Genomic DNA, 24,053 nt, shown 5'->3' on the forward strand with positions numbered 1-24,053 from the left:
AATTGGGTTCAAATGGCTTCAAATGTCTAATGGGGAGTTTCATTTTTGTTTCCTAAGTAAAAGAGCATCTTGTGGCAATGCATGGAAATTTATGAAAAAATAATTTTATGGATTTTCTTTTAATTTCTTTGAATATAAAATCTGATGAGAAGATAGGAAACTGTAAAGTTTTCAAATGCTAGGCGCTCTCTATTTTCTTCCAGGTGTATTGAGAAATTTGTTTCACTCTCATACGATTCGTATTTTTCCGGTAGGCCGTTTCACTGATAATCGCGTACGTATCAAGTGATCGTCACTTTAGGATCTCTTGTTCCATATAAATTGGGTCTATTTTAAGCAATATGGTTGCATGCAAAATATCCTCATTTAATTGAACTCAAATATTATATCTTTCTATGAAATACTCCAGATTCTGAATGAAAAAAAATATGAATGATGAAAATATGAAATATAGTAGTTTGCATATTTTATTAGCATAAATATTCTCCCTTTTTTACCTTCTTTAACAGACGTCTATGAAAATATTTCGATCGTGTATCACGTAATTGTTTGATCCAATATCTGCACGAGACTCCACTGCGCTAACCTCTACCCACTCGTACGTCAATCCCATCTAACACGCACCCGCAAAGCCGGCGGAATTCCTTTTGAAGTGGAAGTTGAACGCATATTTCAAAGAAGACGTGTTCAAGACACTCGGGAGGCTCACTCCCGGAGGAAGAGGTCCGATCCCTGCTTATTGCATGTCGGACGTGGAGAATGTAGAGCCTCAAAGTTTGTTTAGGACAAACTTGCTTCGTTATATTGAGCTTTCAACCGCGATGAGAGCCAAGCGTATAGGCAACTGCCGCTGCCACGTCGTTCCGGATACCGTGAAAGAAAGGTTTTGCGGCTGAGAAACGGGTGATAAGCTCGCACATATTATTTGCATTCTTCACTTCTTCCCGTTAAAGATAAATTCCTCAATTAAATATATTAGTTTCTCGAAAGCAATGATCTCACATTGAACAAGGAAATGATAAAATGTTCACGAGCTAGAAATTGAAACTCCAAAGGAAAGAACATCAAACTAATTGACATAAATGATATCAGGAACTAACAATGTCAGAACTGCGAGACTTCAATTGTATCAAGTTTTGTGGACTCACGTTAATTAGCAACCAAGACTGATCTTCATTTAGATTGGAAACCATATCTCTGCGGGCATTTTAATGATGAGAAATTTACCAACAACGTGCAAAGTGAAGTTTTAAAAAACTAATAAGGGATGGGTGTAATACATTAAAATTTATTTTGAAGTGATGCAAATGTAGCTGACAAATCATTTTCTTCACGAACATACAATAGAAGGCATGCTTTAATAGTATTTTTGCACATTAAAAATCATACGAGTAATGTTTTAAATATATGCCGAACTTATTTCATGACAACGAAAGGGTTACTGAATAGTCATGCATCAAGGTGTTGGGCAGGACCACGATGGCTCTTACAGGAAAGTCTCATAGAGGTGAATATAGTTCACGGATTCCTCTCTATTGAATTCAAAATATCTATCCCGCACTCCGCTTCCTCCAATCATTTCTCCCCACAATCTCTCCCCTATATCCTCCTTTCTCTATCTCCAGCTCATCCCTTCCTCCCCTCTCTTTATATCTCTCCCTCCCTCTCCAACGCTCTCTCTCTTTCACCCGATCCTTCACCGTTTTTCTTTCGCCCTATCTCTCACTCTTCCCTCTGTTTTTCTCATTTCCCCACCGTCTCTCTCAACCTTTGTCTCCCTCCAGAGTATTCCATTAGAAGACAAGGGTTCTGGAATTTAACCAATTCTCTCGACGCTAAGACGTCAAGGATGTGGTTTTATTCACTTTCCTCGTATTTCCTCCGTGGAATTCTACTCAGGGGGGATGAAACAAAATGAAATTCAAAAAGCCCATTTTAGCTGGCCATTATAGGTTCTCACCGTGCGGAAGCCACATAGGCGAAGACATTTCTGGACTTTGAAGAGATCTATACCCTTCGGGAAAGGATTCTCAATTGTCTTAGGAAAAAAATCTTTTCATCTGTAGAAACGGAAGATACTTAAGATTTCATGTTCAACCTTTGTTCGTGCGAGGTTAAATTTAATTTTTTTGGAACTGTGATTGAAAAATAAATGTGAGAATTTGAAAAAAATTCCTTAAATATTATCAGAAGTGGGAATACGTGTAGTATCATTTAACTGCTCGTTTTATGTGTCTACCGCATATGAAAGCACATTAAGCTTGCATTGATAAAAATATCTAAGTATATGATAGTTATTAATAGTGGTCTTCCTTAAATATTTATGAACCTTTTAAACTTACTTTTATATACTCGTTTTAATGAATAAATAAATATATATACACACACACACGGACGGGGGTTCCCTAAAAGTTTCGACTGTATTATTCCCTTCATCTGACAGATAGAAGACATGCCTAAAAGGTCCCAAGCCTCATTGTTATTTTTCAGGTCTAAATACGTCCATATAATCATAGATAGAAGAAACAAGAAGGCTGGATATGGCTCAGTTTGGGGAAATAATTGCAGCTGCTCCAGAAAGAAAATCGCTGATAGTAAAGGAGGATTGGAACGCAACGGTAAGTTAAATGAGAAGTGATAGTGGGTGTGTAAGTCTAGGGGCTACTATTTAGGAACAATAAATGACCGCGGGGAGAAAGCAATAGAGTTCTGCAGCAGACAGAATTGATCATGACGAACAATTGGTAAAGAGATCATTAAAGTCGCAGCTATGCACAAAAAGGATATCAATTAGACTGAATCATGGTTAGGTAGCTATGTAGGATTAGCGTGATTAATTCGCTCAGTTCTCGTGATGGGAGGCGTAACCAGATGATAATGATAGTTAATGAAGTTTAACGTCAAATTGTATAGGATAACATTGCTCGCAACAATGAGGAATTTTATCTCTAGGTTTTCGAAAAAATGATGAGCAAGGATTGAAAACCGGGTAAGATAAAAGTTAAATAGGAATTTGCAAAAATAGACAATCAAAGCTGCTAACGAAATGTTAGAAAAAATAAAAAGAAAAAGGCCATGAGTACAATTGATAGCTTATGAGATAATTGTAAAGTTATATTAGAGAAGGAAATGGAAGAATGTACACAGATTTATGTTAATAAAAGTATAAATTATTGGAAAATTAATTGATATGGGTAACTAATAAAGCAAAAAGAGAGCGATGGAAGACACATTGTGAGCTAAAAACTGCTATAGCACCAGTAACATAAGATAAGTGTGATGTAATTTCACTCCTCAGTTTATTTTGTTTGCCCTACTGTCATTGGGAAAGACAAGCTATATTTATATTCTTAATAACATAACTTCATAAAAATGCTATGGACACCGCTTTAGATTTTATGAATTGATTACAAACCCTGTCCCTCACTTTGGGTAAAACTTTGATATGGTGAAAGAATTTCATTTTTACACCCTAAATAGCGGGAGGAATAAAAACTGCTTTCTGTAGGAATTTCTTAGCCGATATTTCGAACAATGATTCTATAGAAATAATACTACAGGCAGCATTTGCTCCTGCATGGCAAGGCATTAAACGCGTTCGGCCACAGTGTGGCAGTCATTTAAAAATGATCAAGTAAATTTTGAAACAAATTGAGAAGGCAACAGTAAACTGCCTGAACTATTTATCCAACACAATTATGATGGAAACAGGCATATACGAGGTTTGTTTAAAAAAGTATCACAACATTTGTTTTTTTACAAAAATTATTTATTTATTCATGAATATCTATTTTTTTCCCTTCAATATTATCCCCATTTGATATTATACTCTTGAACCAACATTTTTTCCAATCCTCGAAGCAAAAAAAAAATTTGTTTTTGCCAAAAAATCATTGTTTGTGCTCTTGTTCAGCTGATCCTTTGATGCAGTCTTTATCTCGTCAATCGTAGCGTAGCGTCGTTCTTTCATGAGCCTCTTCAGTTTCGGGAACAAGAAAAAGTCACTGGGGGCCAGATCTGAGGAATACGGTGGCTGCGGCATCATTGGTGTGTTGTTTTTGGCCAAAAATTTGCGCACAAGGAACGATGTGTGAGCAGGGGCGTTGCCAAGGTGAAAAAGCCAATTTTTGTTTCCACCACAAATCCGGGCGTTTTTGGCGGATTGTTTCGCGCAAATTGCGCATAACTTTCAGGTAATTTACCGTTCTACCCTGTGGTGAGAACTCCTGATGCACCATGCCCCTGCAATCGAACAAAACTTACGCATTCGACCGAACTTGACGCGCTTTTTCCGGTCTCCGCTCGTGCTGCAGCTTCTATTGGTATGGTTAAGTTTTAGTTTCCTCGTCATAACCATAAACCCATACATGATTCGTCACCAGTTATAACCCTATGGAGCAAATTTTGGTCGTCGCGGACGGAGTCCAACACCTCATTAGCAATGTTTATGCGTTGCTGGTTTTGGTCGAATTTGAGCAACTTTGGTACGAATTCCGCGGCGTCATGCCCAAATCATTGGTAAAAATCAAACGGCACGAGTTAATCGATATGTTTCGGTACTCAAAAACTTCTCTAACGGTTATTCAACGATTGGCCATCACTATTTTCTTCACTTCATCGATGCTTTCGTCTGATGTTGACGTGCTCGGACGTCCGACACGCTCTTCGTCCTTCACATTTCCTCGGCCCTCTGAGAACATTTTGTGCCACCGATAAACGTTGCTTCGGTCCAAGGTAGCTGCTCAATATTCCACAGTTAACATTCGAAATGCACACTTAATTTCATTTTTCACACAAAATTTAATACAGATTCTTTGATCCGTTTTTTGGTATAGGCAAAAATCGAAGAGAAGCCAAAACACGTCCCAGCAAAACTGATGTCAAAAATTACCAGAACATTTAAAATGGTCGTACTCGGCGTAAGGGAGAGAGATAAGTACCATATATAACGCCATAAAAAATCAAAAATCAAATATACGTTACCCACGGAAATTCAAAATTCAAGATACTTTTGTACAGACCTCGTATTCTGTCTTTGCACGTACGGGATTCTACAGGGCGCCTACATCCCACGACAGAATATTCCTAAAAGTTCACGGAAATGTAAGTGGGCTGTGGTAAACGAGGTGGTGACAAGGAAAAACAGCACGAATTAATTGAGCAATAGATTAAGAGCAATGTAAAGCGGGGCGTCAAATAAAAGATACAGGAGTTGGTATTCATAATAATGAAAAGATAAGGAGGCGATCGATGATTTTGCAGAAGCCCTGTTAAGGAATATGACGTGTATAGGGTGCGTTCTGAAAGTGATGCGATCATGTAAGTAACTTACCAAATAGATTTGTACAAACACTTAAAATTCATCAAAGCATTGTCCTTGGGCCTCTATGCATTTTTTCCCGTGACTCCATCATACGTGATCCGATACGCGCCCTGGAAGGCGTCTTAGGCGACCTCTCGCAAGGTCTTCCTCACGGCAGATTGGATCTCTTCTATGGACGAAAACGGGTTCATTTCGGGGCTGCCTAAATCCGATGGAACAAAAATAATGGATGAGGTAGTGTGGTGTTTAGCCAGGAACTCGCGGACTCATAGCGCGTTGTGGCAGGGCGCGCTGTCGTGGTCGAGTTGCCAGGTAGCCCTTTTTTAGAGTCTCTCCAGCACATCCACGTAGTAGGCAGTATTAACTGTTCGTCCTTGAAGAAAAACTCCTCATGTACAACTCCTTTACTGTGGAAAAAGACAATGATCATTGTTTTTTCACTCTTTATTTGCTCATTCTTGCCTTTTTGGGTTTGTTAGTCGTGAACTTCTTCCCAGCACTCCTTAATGGCCTTTAACCACCTCGAAACTTGTGAGTAGGACAAAGCAGAGTCCCCATAAATCTCACAAATCATTTTGTTGGTCTCCTTAGGAGATATTGTCAGTTTAGCACAAAACGTAGGAATCACGTAACGTTACTCGATCGTCCATTCCATTTTTTTCGTGGCACGGTCGGCGCGCAGAATTTTTCAATAACTGACGTCCTGTCGCTTCCAAAGCGCTATAACCTGTTTTGCAGCAGAGCTTGGCGTTTTCCCAACCTACTTCAAGTAGGTGGGGAAAACGCTAAGCTCTGCTGCGTTTGTTTGCTCCACATCAACGAATAGGAGCCAATTGAACGATTGTGGTACTTATTCTGAGTTGCATAACTACAAGTTACGTAGTAAAAAAAGATTTGAATGAGAAACAAGCATGAATTATGAATATGGAATGACCACAAGTAAAAGCGTATTTTTTAAATTAATATCCGGGTGACAAACCAAAATACACACGGAGATGGAATGCCAAAAGTTAAATGGAAATAATGAGAAAACTCAAAATTCACAGTTTCTTGGCAGAAGAATTCTCATAAGGTAATTGAGATGGCATGATAGGGGAAATGAGTTAAAGCAATGGAGGTTGAAGACCAACCTTCTAAATTAATGAAAACTGCGACTTCTCCTGACAGAAATATTGAATTTTATCCCATAAATAAAGAAGAATTAGCTGGAAGCTTTACATGCATTTTAGGTTGAGATATTAATCATACAGATTAACTTGAATTGCATACAAATATAAGTAAATATGAATGTTCCATTTATTCAGGAAAAAATATATAATAAAAGCCTAAAGTCGATAATTATGGACCAACACTATTGTTTTACATAAGGGACGGCCTATCCGTGCATAAGGATCCCAATTGAAAATCTCGGATAAGCTGGGGAATGAACACCAGTATGAAGTATTTAAAAAATACTCCACCTAATTGGAAACAATAATATAATATTTACAGACGTAAATTGATGAATTTTCATAAAAGTATAAATAATGGTATTCCATGTGCTGTAACATAACCTAACACATAACATTGCTTACCAATGTAGAGTTTGAAACATTTTTCACTACATTTAGGTATGGTGACGGGTACGTGTGATTATTGGTTGCTGGTCAAACTTATTACTTGAGATATGTAGACATGCATACAGACATACGAGATCCAATCGTGCATCTACATATCTACGTATGTCATGGTCTACGTCTAGCTACGAGTGCGTAGACGTAGATCTTGATTTATTTAAAAATATCACAATAAAAAATTACCAAATATATGTTATAGTACTTAATCATTACTAGTACAAAACATATATATATACATATATATATACATATATATATATATATATATATATATATATATATATATATATATATATATATATATATATATATATATATATATATATATATATAGGCTTGGAATTCTGGGAAACGTTGAATGAGTAGAATGTGTTACTGACAGGAAAATTTCACTTGAAAACGCTGCTAGATTTCTCTGTAAGGTAATCACTGTTGAAGAATCGTAGTTTTACGAGTGTAACAATAAACTAAAATCGCAAAGCAAGAAGGGAAAAGCAAAAGATGAACCTCGGACCAAAAAATCAATAAAGAGCCGATCAAAAATCAAATTCATTCTCCTAGTTTTCTTTCATATCGAACGTGTTGTTAATCATGAATTTCTTCCTTAAAGACAAACAGTATATGCTGAGTTCTACCTTACAGTTCTCAAGGGTTTGACAGATCACGTGCGATCAAATTTGACTCAAGGCGATGAATGGATCCCTGACCATGCAAAATGCACCTGCACATTCAGCATTGATTGTTCGCTAGTTTTTGGCATAACATTTCAACCACCATCCTTGATATTCCTCCTTATTTACCATCTCCTTATTTATCTCCTCCCTGCGACTTTTTCCTATTCTCAAAATGCAAAAATGTGATGAGACATAACTGAGAAGATGTGGAGCCAATAAAGCAAGAAATGACGAGAAAACTAAAAAGCCTTACTGCCGAGGACTTCCAAGGGTGCTTTTAGCAGTGGAAAAGTAGATGTATTAAGTGCATTGCAACGAATGGAGAGCATTTTAAGGGGGACAAAATTGATGCAGCCTAAATTTTGCAAAATAAAGTTTTTATGGCCTTAGTTCGCGTATTGTTGGACAGAACTCATATAATCATTAGCACTCGGTAATGCAGTATACTGAATCATGTATTCTTACGTTTTTCGCCATCGGTTGTAGAAATTCCCCATCAAGGTTATCACAGTAATTAAGATTTTGATGTAAAATGAAACATTTCAATCCATATTTTGTCAATGCAAAATCTATTTTCGGGTAATTATTTCAAACCCTCAGGGATGCATAAGTTGATTTCTTACGAGCTACCTTACCTTGGTCTCTAAATTTTTATATCATTGCCATATATTCGGGTTTGACAAATATGAATTATTCCTTATTGATAAGTTAAAATAGCATCTTTAAAACCAAGGTATAATTATACTCGTATAAAAAAACCAGGTTTTGGTGTACTCCCACGATGCTCCATTTGGATGAAAAATGGCTTCACTTGATTTCCTGACATTATTCTCAGGTCGGTAGATACCCATTGAAACTCCTGCGAAACGGTCCAGCCTGACTAATTAACGTGAAAGTAAACCGTAAACCCTTCTATCAGGTGTTCAATTCCACAGAAGCCTTTGGTACGACTTGCGGAGTCACAAATTACACATCCTACACTAATTTTACAGCTTCTAATTTCTTACCTCCCCCCGGAGTGGTGAACTGGTAACTTCCTTGAGCCGATCCGGCCGAGTTGAAAGCAGTTATTCTTAGCCGATAAAGGGTGGCTGGAGTCAGACCCAGCAGTGGAAATATATCCTGGACACCAATGTTGTTGCCCACTGGAATGGAAGATATTTAAGGTAAAAATGAATTGAAATGCCGAAATAATAAATGTTAGGGCAGCATGATCAAAGTCAATTCGAAAAAGGTGGACTCCTCTTGGCATTGGCAGCAGTTATTCATGCCCGCCCGCGGTTCTTTCGTTGTTGACATCTAATGGACTAAACCTCAAACGCACTCATGAGATAATATATTCAAGACAACAGAGGAAATGTAAGTAGCGGGTCAATTACGAAGCATCCATTTCAGTGTATTTTCTACAAGCGCATGCATTCAAGAAGCGTAGGGTATATAATTCTGAGCGGGGGGCTATACAGCATTATGCAATAAGAATTTTGAAAATAATAACAGTAAGAAATATTAAGTTGTAATTCTGAAAGAATGAAATATAGGTGTGTTAAGTGATATTTTGTTACAGGTGTGTGTCATATTAAAAAATTGATATCTTACGAAGAATGAAGGTTGATTTAGAATAAAATGAAAATTTTATTATATCAATGCTGGATGCACGCAAATAAAATGTAAAGGGAAACTTAAATTAAAGATGATATAATGCGTCCTTACCTTATAATTATAATATTATATCTAGGATGGCATCTAAAATAAGCTATTTGCAATTCCAGAATGTAATTTTAAATTCTAGAATGTAATTCGAAATTCGTAATTCCAATGACGGGACCAAATGTTGCCGAATGCCACTCATGCATTATAATGTTTTCATCAGTAATATTGTATAAAACATTTTCAACTAAACATTAAAAAGATGCCCATTCTCAATTTTTCTCATCCGATTCCCAGTCAATATAAAATTTGTCGGTGCAACTACCGTGAAAAAGAATCGTGATCTGATTAACTCATTTAAAAATGTGTACACATTCTACATTATTTCATCTTTTAAAGACAATACTTTACATATCTAAAAACTATCATTTTAAGGTGGAGACTTGTTTACAGGTTGCTCAAGAGGAATAAAATATTCAACGCACAACTTAGGAGGCATAGTAGAAAGAGTTAGTTTCCTTCAATCCTGCGCAGATGGGACTATGTACATGAAGAACACACTTCATGTCTAATATTTTCCGAGGATTTTACAAATTTAAATAAATTAGTCCAGCTACAAAATGAACAACTCGGTTAACCACTACGAAGGCGGTTAAGTTGCCTTGATATGCATATATTTAATATCGTTATGGATTAAATAAACCACCTCACGTCGGTTTCATTTTCATAAAGCTTATTTCAAATATTTTAATCGCCATAGCTATGACAACCAACGGACGACCTGTCGAGTGCATAACACTAAAAAATGGGAAAATTTACATTATATAATGAGGAATACCAATGAGTATGCTCGGCATATTTACATTCCATTGGACATGAATTTTAAATGTGAGAATTTCAATGCATCGGGAATGGGCAACCACCAGTTCAACGCGCATTGCGTTGTGGAATGAGATCTAAAACCTACTTTGAAATTTCATTTCGTATATATTAAAGAAAAAATAAATACCAATAGGGCTTCAACTTCTCTCTGTATGTAGATGCAGCGAATAATTAAATAAGGCGTAATAGAGTGACATCTTACCAAAGAGTGTCTTTAAGATATTTTCTATCGGAGCAGGGAAGTTCAAAAGCCGCAATTAAGGTTAATACGGGAAACCTACCTACTCTGTCAAACTGAGTTGCATTATTTTTATTGTCAATGTGCAAACTTTTTTCACTCATGTCATATGTAACTTCATGCGTGCCATCCTGTAATGAGTCTTCAAATATTACTTGAGTCTCTGCCATCATCCATGTCATTCCATTTACGTTGTTTACCTTCATAATAAGTGTGTAATTGTATACTTCCAAATGCACTTTTACAATTTTGCATGGTTTTAAATTTTAGTTTGCAACAATGAATTTATCAACTTTCCTGAACGAATTTTAGTTACTTAACTTGAGGATTCAACATTTCAATGAATCAAATTATTCCTGGATTTTTCCCATTTTTTTCCCGGCTGATTAAAACTCTCTTTCGCGTCTACCAATTAACCAGAATTCATCCTCAAATACTAATACATTAGGTCATCCTTCATATGTTCCATTTAAGCCACCTAAATAATACTCCCTACAAAATTCTCTAAATCCGCAATCAACCAAGGCAACATTACCACTCATCCTCATTTCTTTTCCTTCATCACCTTTGATCTTGTTATCTATTTTCATTCGCTGTACGTCGCTTTTCCATTTTTTAGTATCTTTTAAGTGAAAGTCATCATATATTTCAAATATTTTTCTCCCATGAAACATGACATGTTCACTTCCGAGTAACTTCGTCTATCTACATTCGTTCTCGTTCATGCGTCATGTTCTACATTTCATACTTCCTTTATTTCATATCACAAGGAATATCTTTACATTCTCCGTACTAAACTTCTCTCATAAACTCTTCCTGCACACATAAAAGTTTCACTCATTTCAAATTCTTTTACGTGTCACGCTTTAGATATTTTTTCTCTCTAATCAAATCACGTGTATTTTGTCAAATTCAGCTTATTTCTAAGCACAAATTTATAAAATACACATAAAGCTTTTGCCCTAAACACATTTTCGTTTTCATTTTTGATACAACCCACATATTTCCCAATTTAATGTTCAAACCATACATTTTCGTAGAGGTAAAAAAAAACAAAAAGCAGAGTTTACGAATATAAAATATCCAATGCATCTATTTATTCTAAAATACTCTAGAGGGAATATATAGGATGGCATGTCTTTGATTTCTTAAAGGGGACCTACCGAATTCGATATTTGTTCCGGAATTCCCTTTACCGGGCCGAATAAAAATAAATCTTTGTATAACCAGAGTTAAGATCGTGAGAAAGAGTGTTGCGAGGAGGAAAATAATCGAAAGGGATAGGATATCTTGTCTAAAGACGGAGGAAGGAGTTCAAAAAAGAATTGGTTGTCTAAGTAATAACTTCATGGTAGAAAGATGACGTCTTGTAAGGTGTAAGTGAAAGATCAAAAGATGGGAGGCGTCTTTGAGCTGATGGGAAACCTGAATTATCATTTTGGCTACGATAGTGCAGCTAGATATAAATTAATCTCATATTCCTCCTGTAACCACTGGAAAATATGTTATTAAACAATATATTATTTAAAAAAATAGCATACAAATTTAACAAAAACTGGGTTTAAGTTTGGACTATTATTTTGAAAGGCAATCCGGTGTACGAGGATATAGTTGTGCTTTCTAACGAATAACATTTATCCGTAGAAAATAAGAATGAATGGACTCTGTTAAACTTGAAATGATATTTAAAGGACTGTGCAATGTTCTTTCCAGAAAAAAATCTGAAGATGGTGCCAATTTACCGTAGAAATCATTTGCTAATAGTTCCATAAAATAATTCCATGATTCGTGGAAACGGCAATTAATAATGGAAATAGAGAACAAAGAAAAGTTATCTAACAATGAAATTTTAGTAAATATTTCAAACAGAATACATTTGTTACATTTATCGTACTCTCTTAAATATGCTACAAATAATGACCACTATAACGGGCAATAAGAGGTTTTACATATGGAAACATTAAGCCGGATAATTAAAAGGTAACGAAATACTGGGTATTAACTGCTGCAACATATCCAATGTCATTAAAACTTTATAATATGCATTTTATTAACTAATTAAAATCGTGAATTCTTTAATTATCTTTTTAAACTTATTTGAAATTTAAAATTTATTTTGATATGGAAATATTTTATACAAATAAACTGAAAGGTCTTATTTATAGAAATAGTTTTGTTACCCAAAGTGATTAGAAAATAATAGCTAGAGCGTATTTAGGTACATTATTGAGCCTTAGGTAGGCACTATGAGGTTGCGTAGCACATCAATTTCTTTGCAAACGGACATGCAAACTTATGAATCCTTCTAATGCTTCCCAGAATTGAAATGACTGCTACGCAATACTAGTCACTTGTCCCGTAAATCAGCGGTTGACCCTCACGCCGTCTAGAATAGAAGGTTTTCTTTTGGTGAATGCTATTATATACTTCCCATGTAATTGGCATGGCTGAAAGTAGTGACTGGAGGGTGGCATGTAGTATTGAAGGTAAATGTGCCAAACGCCTTTGTTCTTATGAGCATATGGCCGAACGGACATTATGAGAAATATACCTTTAAAATCTGTAAATATAATGCATATCAATAAGAGTGATATAATATATTCTATATTCGTAGTATTTATGAGGAAGGAATCTGGCCGGAAGAGTTTGTGAGATGAGTTCCTATTCCGAAAAAGGTAAAGGCTACATCATGTGAGGACTACAGGACAATAAGTTTGATATCCCACCCAGCTTAAGTTGTTCTCAGGATAATAAACAAAAGGATAGAGAGTAGGGCAAATGATTACATAGGGGATGCTCAGTTTGGGTTCAGGAAGGGAAGAGGTACGCGAGATGCCATTGAAGTAATGAGATTATTAATCGAGAGGAATATAGAACACAATCAGGAGGTATTTGCCTGTTTCGTAGATTTCGAAAACGCTTTTGATAGAGTGAACTGGGAAAAACTAATGAGTATATTGCAGAAAATAGGAATAGATTGGAGAGAGAGGAGGCTAATCCGCAACCTGTACATGTCTCAGACTGCTCAGGTGCGGGTGGGGAACGTGGAGTCCGGATGGGCAGTTTTAGGATGAGGTGTAAGGCAGGGTTGCCCATTATCACCGTTGCTGTTCAACCTGTATGCAGAGGAAATGATCAAAGAGGCATGGGAAGAACTGGAGGTAGGAATGAAAGTGGGCCGGGAATTCGTAAAATCAGTTAGGTTCGCTGATGACCAAGCTTTAGTCTGTACCTCAGCCAAGGGGTTGCAAGCATTGCTTGGTGAATTGGAAATTCAGTGCGACAGGTATGGGATGAAAATCAATATTGAAAAAACAAAGGTTATGCGATTTTCTAGAAAGAAAAAGGCTAAGCTAAACATTAAAATAGGAGGGCAAAAACCAGAGCAGGTAGAACAGTTTACGTATATGGGAAGTGTTTTGGACCAACACGGTCAAAGTAGTAAGGACGTAAGGAGAAGAATTGCGCTAGGCAAAGAGGCTTTCACAAGGAGGAGGGAGTTGATGACAGGGACGTTGAGTAACGATGTTAAAAAAAGACTCGTAAAAACTTTGTTATGGAGCGTAGGCGCGTACGGCGCGGAAACGTGGTCATTGAAGCAGGAGGATAGACGTAGACTGGAGGCTTTTGAAATGTGGGTATGGAGAAGAATGGAGAAGGTGAAATGGACAGAGAAGAAAACAAACGAGGAAGTGCTTGGTATGGTGGGCGAAGAGAGGGGTTTGCTGGGAGCAATCCTATGGAGGCAGGAAAAGTGGCTGAAGGGGGTATTGACCGGCAGCGGGATGTTGAAGACTGTAATTGAGGGGAGAATGTTAGGCAAACGAGGAAAGGGAAGGAACAGGATAGGGATGTTGGACGGGATGAAGGGAGGAAGAAAGTACTCAGAGCTGAAGAGGGACCTGATGTAGAGTAGGATGTTGTGTTTTCCTAGGGGCCACAAATTATTTAAATAGTAATTACGTCCATCCAAAAACCTACCTTAACTGGTAGATTACCTCATAATAATAATAATATAATCTATATTTGATTTCGCTAGTTTAAAATTGAAATTGAGGAGGCTTTTGCCACCTATTATTATTTTTCAAGGTAGTTTACATAGTTTTTGACGGATCTGTGGCCCAGGAATCGCTACTCTTGGACGCCCCACGTAATATGACAATAAATGGGTATTATAATCGAATATTTAAAAAAATCCCAAAAAGTACACGTTCTTAATATCTTCTGTTTCAAATTTGAACGAGATCTTTTCTTCTTGCTAAAGTCGTTTGCTCAAAATTATTCCCTCTATCACATATTATAGGCCTTAAGTATCTCTTAAATTCACTACTCCTGGCTCCTTTGAATTTACCGATAATAGCCGTCCTTCCCCTTCAATATCCAGAACGTAATCCTTTGGTTTTCTTGCTAACTATTGTATTTGTTCCATTCTTCGTCATTCCCACATGACTTTATCCTCTAGTAAAATCTTGTCGTTTTGCCTCATTAACCAAGTTTAAGAGGCATTAAGAACTAATCTCTCGTACAAGGTTTTCACCAGACCTCTCTTTACATCTCCACGTACGTCCATGTATTTATCCTCATCCTCTTTGTATTAGCTAAGTTACCAAACGTAAATAGCCTTTAATCTCCTTAATATCTTTCTAAATTTCGTCTAAAACACCTACACATGGGTGACCTGTTTCTTCACTCCAGATTATACCATAAAATTTAATATTTAATAAGGTCTTTTCATTTATTGAGAATCTCATAACAGATTATTCCATTAATTCACCAACTACTCATTTCATACTGATTCTTTTATATTACATGCATCACCAATTTTGTACTTATTTGACTAAATGGATAATAAAATTTTGGACTTTCTACAACTACTGCCAGAGCCACTTAACATTCCTATGATTAGCCCCTCTACTTGGGTAGTGAATTGAAATGCACCAAAGGAATTCTTCTTGCCACTTTTCTACTTTTTACACCTAAATGCTACGAAACGACCGAAATATTTAAATCTTCCATGTAGGCTTTCTTAAGCTCTCGACAAGTTCCGCATTGATTTATCCATGTAAATATTCTTATTCCATTTCATTTCACTCCACGATTTTTTCCGCAAACCAGGACCCCTAGTTAATCCAATTTCAAATTCTTCTTTGGTACAATTACTTGTCTGAATATCAATATGAAGATTAAATTAATGCCCTGTGCTTGATATAAATTTTATAATAATGTTGATTCAGTCTCCTTCTCAGTGTTTACTACAGCCCAGTATTTGCATTTATTGGTACTTTTTTTCTTTATTTCTGTGCCAAGAGTATTGCAGCTTAATCACTATCAGCATATCCCCTCGTACTCTTTTTTAGGCTCATAACGACCAAAAATACCCGTATTATCTCTTACTATCTCCTATCTAATGGTTTACAAATTTTCTGGTGCCAACATCGTCCATTTTTTCCATGCTCTACTCCACACGTTACGTGCGGTTATTTGTATATTCTATGCAACTACTTTCAATTTTGCCACAAATAAATTTCATGCGATGGCGACCGCGGACCTCTAGATTCTCCCACTGCTGGGCATGACACCCGCCTCTGAGGGATCCCTTACTGACGGATTTCATTATCATGTTTGTGTACATCATGATTGCGCGGTAAAACAATGAATGTGGTTACCCGTTGGGTTCCTCCAAAGAGAATGTGGCGTGACATTACCACATAATAGCTTCACCCTTAGGTCAGACTCCCCAGCAGCCACCTCACAGGGGAGAACACACACACAGCGAGGGCTTCCACGCATCGAATGTTTTGGCGTGGGTGATCTACTCGGAGCAATTTTCATTTCTCCCACCAGTACAGTTCTAGGAGTAATTAGAAAATGCCATGACTTCCACAGGTATATCTAGCATCTATTGATTTTTTTAAGGTAATCTACCGGTTAAGGTAGGTTTTTGAATGGACACAACTACCAAACAAATATTTTACTACTCCTAACAAAACACAAAATCCGTCATCCTACTCTGCATCAGGTCCCTCTTCAGCTCTGAGTACTTTCTTCCTCCCTTCATCCCGTCCAACATCCCTATCCTGTTCCTTCCATTTCCTCTTTTGCCCAACATTCCACCCTCTATCATAGTCTTCAACATCCCACTGCCGGTCAATACCCCCTTCATCCACTTTTCCTGCCTCCATAGGATTTCTCCCAACAAACCCCTCTCTTCGCCCACCATACCAAGTATATCTATTGATTTAAGCATAACAAAATCAATGGAATAAGAATTGAAGAACAGAAAATATCAGACATTTATTTTCGTTCCTGAAAGTATTCACACAAGTACCACGGCTGCTCTAACTGCAATTTTTTGAAAAAAATCATGGAAGAGAGTTTTCGTACATTTTGATCAAAACATAGGAGCTGTATATTCATAACGATTATCACCTATGAGAAATCGCAAGTATAGCCATTTTGACCAGCCATTACAGCGTGGCCATTCGAGGTTTTAAATTCCGCTGCCTGAATATTTCGAACTATCAACAAACTCTCATTTTTCATATTTTTACCGGTTCAGATAGGTTTGAGGCGAACCAAAACTGAGCAAAGATGAGTTTTTTGCCTCTCCTAACAATACCCAATCGGAATTCTGACAATACGATACACCCTCCTTCAATACCGCATAGTTCCTTCCTCCCTCTATTCCGTACACTATGAATATCCAACCCCCAAACTATTCATTAAAATCTAACGTTGTTCCCTCTATCCCAATATTCAACATCCTATCGCCCATCAAAATGCTCCGTGTTTGCTTTTCTGGCAAATTTGGATTTCTCCCAATCTCCTTTCTTACCACGCGATGCGTAGTAATTCCTCGATTGTTTCACTTTCTCTCCAATTCCTCTTTTCCATCCTTCTTCAACGCATATTTCAAAAACCTCAAATCAACGCATATTATATTATTTCAACGACTCTGTTTCCGCACTGTACAAACACACTCACCATGCCAAAGTTTCAACGACTCTTTTCTATATTCCCTTCACTTCCATGTCATCGACTTTCTTCTTAACCGTGAAAGCGCATTTGCCTAAAACAATTCTTCTTCTATGCTCGTAACACTTTGAACATTATAGTCCAAAATGCTGCCTGATGTGGTAAACTGCCCCAATATCCTGCAGCTTTTGCCCACAAATTTTAATGCTAATATTTGTATTTTTCTTTCCCAAAAACTTCCATTTTTGTTCTATCTACATTGGTTTTCCCCCTTGCTAATCACGCTTTTCATTCAATTCACCCAACAAAGCTATTTTTTTAGCGGTGTAATTGGGGAATAAAAAATTTTTCGTAACACAAAAGACAAGGTAGGTTTTAATGAAATGATTTTTGGAATAGAATTCGAGTAATGATACAAAATTTTAACCCCATGCAGCATTTAGTATTTAAAAAAAACCGTTACTTGTTAGGTGATTGCTCGATGTTTAATGAAAAGATATGCCTCTCACGTTATTCTAAAAGACAAACATAAAAGGGCTAACACAGCAACAGTAATGAAGCCAAATATTGTTTTGATATGTCAGGATAGAGCTCACAATATACTAAGCGCTCAGTTATGTGAAACTCATACATCAGCTAAGGGGGTCATTCCCTTTCCCTGTGCCGCTTCGATTTTGTGATGTCCCAAACGTCGCAGATTATATGGAAAACTGAGTTTGCTCAGAGGCGTTACCCGGGATCGATCCCGAGCCCTCCTCATTGGAGCCTATCGCTCTACCACTGCCATAACATGTGTATAACGGTCACATAGAGAGGTAACATAGGTAATCCTCGGTTTTTATTCAAAAGTTTTCGTTTATTGGAAGGAGTTGAAGGTAGTCTGGCGGGAACTAGCTCAAAAGCTAGCGGAGAAACCTACACCGACTTGACTATCTCTACTTAACGTCTCTACTTAAGCAGTAGGTTTGATGTTTAATGCGAGGATTGAGTGGGTTTTAAATAACTACAGTTACTGCGCTTTAAATTGTTCAGGACCTGTTATAAACGTACTTGTAGAATTTTCATTTGACTCATTTGTGAGTTGGAAAAGGAATTTTCAAACATGCCACATTTCCCTCACATAAGATCCATAAAGTCATAGACCATCACTCACGGACGATGCTGCCACAGTAAAGAAGGTGGAGGACTTTATCCCATTAGACCGAAGAGCAATCATTTAAATGATCATGAATGATGACTGATCTTAGAGACACTAGAATGTGGATAATTTTTCACGAAGAACTGTACCTATCAAAGATTTCTGCAAGATGGGTTCAATTACTAATTACTCCTCTCCAAAAGCGGACACGGCATCATGACTTATCGTTGACTTAAAAATGGAAACACCAAATGATACGTTTTACTGTTTTTACAAAATTGATTTTCATACGATAATAGAGAATCAACGCCATTTCAAGGTCAGAGATTTGACGACACAAATGGCGTCATTCAAGAGGCAGGACAATGGTTTTCGACTAAATCTACTGAAATTTTCATTGACGGCCTTCAAAAGGGCTAGAAACCCTAAGAAAAATGTATGATTCTAGATGTTACCTCGTAGACATGCTTAAAAATTACAAATAGCGATTAAGTTTCTATTTCGATTGTTTTGTAATAAATATAAAAAGTTTTCTATACCCCCCCATACAGAGCCAATATCATCAAGAATATGTATTGCTGAAAATAAACTAAATATATTGAAAATGGGAAAAATCTATCAAAAACGCCAGTTACACTGATATATGGGAGAAGGTCAATAGAAAACCAATTCATATTATACTGAAATTGAAAAGGTCGGTTCAGAAATTGAGGGCAAAAATCTGGTGGACTGATAAAGATAAATGTTTTCAGGAGAAAGAGAAGACCACGACATGATTTTTTCTGGAGACGAGATAGCTTATAATGTTTAATTTATTTAAATACAGATGGCAACTTGGATGCAATTTTGTCATGAATATGAAAAGAATATTGGAAATGAAAATTTTTAAAAAATGTACAATTATTTCTCATGTAATAAGAAATATATTTGGAAATTTAAAAAACAGCAAAATTTGGGGACGTGAAAATTTTTATGCAATATTCATCGTGAAGTTATGAAATATAAGATGGGGGATGAGTGGGTCTCACAAGGATGGAGGACAAATATGTTGAGGGGAAGTGATTGAAGGGTACATTCATGGTGCCTGAAGAAACTCTCAAAATGAAGCATTTTGGAAATCTCAGGCAAAAAAGAGCATTAATGAATGAGTCGGATGCAAAATACGTCTGCAAGGCTACAGAGGTCATTATTGAAAGGCGAACTTCCATGACTGATTTTCATTTATCGTTTTAGTTTACGGATTTGGGTTAACCTTTAATGAAAATTTACACAGCATACTGCTTTACTCCTAAGTCCTACATGAAATGACGAAAAAAAACCTAAAGCCCCATATTACATCCTTGAAGAACTTGTTCTGTATCGCAGCGTATGTTCAACCTACACTCATTCAATCTAAAAAAAGCCTATTATTTTCCTCCGTTTGCCTCGCTTTTCCAGAATTCTCCCCTTTAAACCGCTTCCAGTATCCAATTTCATCTCATTCCTTCTGCACCCACTTCCGATGTCTTCTTCTGAATTCTCCCAAATCTTTGTTTCCTCTATCATGCCTAAATCTTAACCGTTTTCTTTCTTTTCCGCCCAGTTTGTTTTTTCCACCCTTTGCCCAACCCACATCTCCAAAGCCTTTCATCTACGTTTTAAATTATTTCAAATTAATTTTATTGGATCTATCTATCAGGAAAGGGACCGTCATGAATTTCAGAAATATTTACGCGGCAGCGCTAAAGAGTTCTGACATTTTTGACCATGTATCCGAATTTTATTTACATTGAAGAATGAAACGGAAGTCAACTGACATCCTTTCAATTCAATTTTATTTCTCTCCTGGATTGATATCTTTTTTCTGCCCACGCTTGACTGCGTTAGAGATATGCAAATTTCAATCTTGAGGAAACGGCGAAGCCATTCTGCCATTCAATGTTTTTATAATTAACGACTTTAGTTCAAACTCGTACTTGAATTAAAACTATAGGGTGGTTTTAAATAAACTATGCGTTTGCATTTCTCTACAAAATTTGTCATCAACCTTTTGAATAATGTCGGTTTTTCCACATATTCCTTCAAATTTGCCCATGATGAGGTATGTTACGACAACTTATTTGATGAGTCTTCGGCAAGAATTTATTGCATATTTTAGGCTTTTCTCTTTTATCTTAAAAAACCACCGAAACAGAAGTGCCTTTTCTATTTCTAGGTTTCTAGTTTTAAAATGTCATTAGGGTTATAATTTTGGGTTATGTTAAGTGTTGCTGAGAAGAATTTGAAGCGTTTTTTTTTATATTTAGGAGTTATAAGCCAGTTTATTGTAAAAGAAAATCCCTTTTTTTATTTCACCTTGCTCTTTATATATTTAAGGGAAAAGTATTATCTAATAGATAGAAAAAACATTTCCATGTAAATTATAAGAGCCTATGAAGCATAGTAAAATATACGAGCCAAGTAAAGTACAATAGCGCTAAGTGATATGAAATTGGTCTAGAGATAACGGAGATAGGTGCATAAAATTTCATGAAATGAGAAACGCAATGTATTTCTCCACTGTTCTTTAAAGAACAGTGAAAAAATAAATTGTCTCAGTGTTCTTCATTTAATGAACATAAAAGTTCCACTAAGTTAAGTCAGAAACCATCGAATGCAAAAACCTTTTCTATTTCCAATCTATGTACTCTATTTTCCGACATTTGAGGCGCTGAAAGGAGGAGGTGTCTAAAGCGGGATACGGGCTCACCAATAGAGCAATTAAAGTCGAGTTACAATGAGTTAGCGCCCCATCTGAAACGGAAAGTTTGCAATCACCTTGATGAGAATGGCCAAAGGAATCGGAAAAAACGTGTCCTAGGCCGCTAACCATTTTATAAAATAGAGTTATTAACCAATATTCAGTATTTTAGATTTTGTCGAGGCGTCATACAGCATATGAACGTATATATGTAGAATTTTAGAGAACTTAAAAGAAATTGCCATTTAGTTGCACCTATACACCCATTAAGTACCTGAAATGTACTCTTATATATTGAACTTTATTAACATTTGTAGTCAAAACAGTTGCTCCATTTTCCGCTGGCCTCAAAAGTCATACTTTACGATCATCTAAACCAACTCTAACATAAGCCAATGGTGAATTTCAGCCTCATCATTTCCCTGCATACTAAAATGAGGAAATTATGATAATGTTGTCATCATGTCGCGTATAATTAAATAAAATCGTTTGATGAACTGCATATCCCAGCTCGAACTTTCGACATTTCAGACCAATTTTCCATTCCAGAGAGGCTAAGAATTATCGAACTATGATTCTCTCTAAATACCTGTGTATAAAGGTTATAACATGTTAGGATATTTTCTGAAGCTAATGACTCGAGAGTAATTTAAGAGGATTCATCTCTCCTTCTTGACCGATCTCTTAGCGACATGATTTACGCCCCAATGATTACGTTATAAAAGTTTGGTATCACATTGAAATTTTCTGGATATAAATATTTGATCTCGGACCATGGATGATCTGATCTGATCTCTACAACACGGATGAATAATTAAAACGAAAAATCTATTTACATGAAAATTACCGATGCTTAAAATAATCAAATAACTAGGATGTATATCATTATGTTTTGTATCATGTCAAGTTTTCATGAATTCAACTTGCAAGAATTCAATTCATTAATCATTTCAAATTATGCAATATATCCTCGATATACTTCTGTACTAGTTCCTTAATGTAAAACAAACTGCACGATTTTTGGGGACGGAGTTTCGGCTCAATAAAGTAAGTATGTAGTTTTGATTTTTCTCCCATTCCTTCGGTTGCACTGCTCATAGATAGCGTCATGAGTACATGGTCACAGCATTAAGCTGCGTTTAGAAACGTCATATAGGCGCCTAAATTGTTCGATTTGAGGTGGACGTCATCTTGAAAGGTGTTCAAACTCATTAGGCAGCGAGAAGGCGCAAATTAAGGCGCATTCTATTTCGGCCACCGGATTTAGGGCACAAGAAGTGTATTCCAAATACTATTATAGTATTGCAACCCCATAATTCCAAGCACTAGAAACAACACAACTAGCAGAATAATAATCGTCATGGTGGGAGTATTTTATGTATGATGGTCACAATAACATTGGTTACTTTTTTTAGAATGCACTTTTACTCGTTGATAAAACGAAGGACTTATTAAGGCGAAATGGGAAAAGGCGGAGCTCTCAATAGGCAAGTAAAATTTGGCGCCTTCCGCAAGAATGTAGTTTAATTCTTGCAATAACTTTATTCTATCAAGTTACTGGATACTGATATTTAAGATTTAGAGATAATAAAATATTTCTTTTTTTGGCGATTTCTTTCATGACTAAGAGTATAGTCTTTGGCATCGTGTTTGTATCTTTGCCTCGTTTTTGTGGTTGTTAAATATTTTTTTGGTATGTAAACATTACGGAAAGTAATCTTCAAGCGTATTGTTTTGTTTGGAGAGTGTAAGTATTAAAAAATGCCCATGGTAAAAATATAACTATCTGAATAAATTTAACTGGGTAATCATTGGTAGTTCGCCAAACCTTAGCAAAAGAATTCCCCGTCTCTCTACGTAAGCCGACAAAGTAATAAAACCAACAAAAATGAAAAAGTGCCAACAAGGACTGATTATAGGCACTAGATTTGTGTAGGGGGGAATGGAAAACAAAGTTACAAGTAAGGGGAGAGGTAGGGAACACATACTCGGTCACTTGGGGGTGTTTGGGACACAGTGACCCATTCATATCTCAGTCACCCACAAAAAAGAAAAATCAATAATAAAAAATGAAACAAACATACAACCACTCGATCACTAGGGTGTACTAAGGAATAATAGTCATTCTCGTGAATCGCATTCACACACGCTCAGGGTTTGCAAGGATATCTCCTATACCAGGGAATCGTTCTACTCACACTTGAATTAAAACAATGAAAATTGAAAAAAAGGCCGAAATCCTTGCCAACTCTGAGCGTGTGTGAATGCGTTTTAAGAGAGTGAATGTTATACCTTAGCACACCATAGTGATCGAGTGGTTGTAAGTTGGTTTAATTTTTTTATTATTAATTTTGTCTTTCTGTGTGTGACTAAGTTATACGTGGGTCACTGTGTCCCAAACACACCCAAGTGTCCTTCTGTGTGTTCCCAAATCTTTCCCCTTACTTGTAACCTAGTTTTACCTCCACCCCCCCTTTACAAACCTAGTGCCAATCAAGTTTACGGTGCCGGCTATCTCATTTTCATTGTTTTACGACCTCAGCTAGGTTCATTTTATATTTACCTTGTAGAAGCTATCTCAAATATCCAAATATATAGTCATCTGTTTATTCCTTATTCTTAGCTACATAGATGGCAGTACTACTGCGTAGGTTGTCCAAACTCATGCTGCCTTATTATAAGGCACCTAAATGCAAACTCCCTAATGCCTAACTTGTCTGGACACAGTTTTATTTTCTGCAAATGGAGCAAATTGGAAATCAAATAAAACTACACCTTTGCGATAGATGATTCCTAAGAATGGGACCGAAATGACCAGTACGATCACAGTTAAAGAAGAGG

At 36.6% G+C, this 24,053-nt stretch overlaps 1 protein-coding gene across 1 annotated transcript in view; it reads right to left on the bottom strand.

Moving 5' to 3' along the window:
- The window catches only part of LOC139685698 (cell adhesion molecule Dscam2-like), a 523,226-nt gene that overhangs the window by 48,336 nt on the left and 450,837 nt on the right, over positions 1 to 24,053 (bottom strand). The window contains exon 25 of the mRNA XM_071582700.1: positions 8,621 to 8,758. Within this exon, the coding sequence (XP_071438801.1) occupies positions 8,621 to 8,758 (138 nt within the window). The remainder of the gene's footprint in view (positions 1 to 8,620; positions 8,759 to 24,053) is intronic.

This window comes from Hetaerina americana, unplaced genomic scaffold (genome assembly GCF_022747635.1).
Source record: "Hetaerina americana unplaced genomic scaffold, ioHetAmer1.1.p SCAF_12, whole genome shotgun sequence".
NCBI lineage: Eukaryota > Metazoa > Arthropoda > Insecta > Odonata > Calopterygidae > Hetaerina > Hetaerina americana.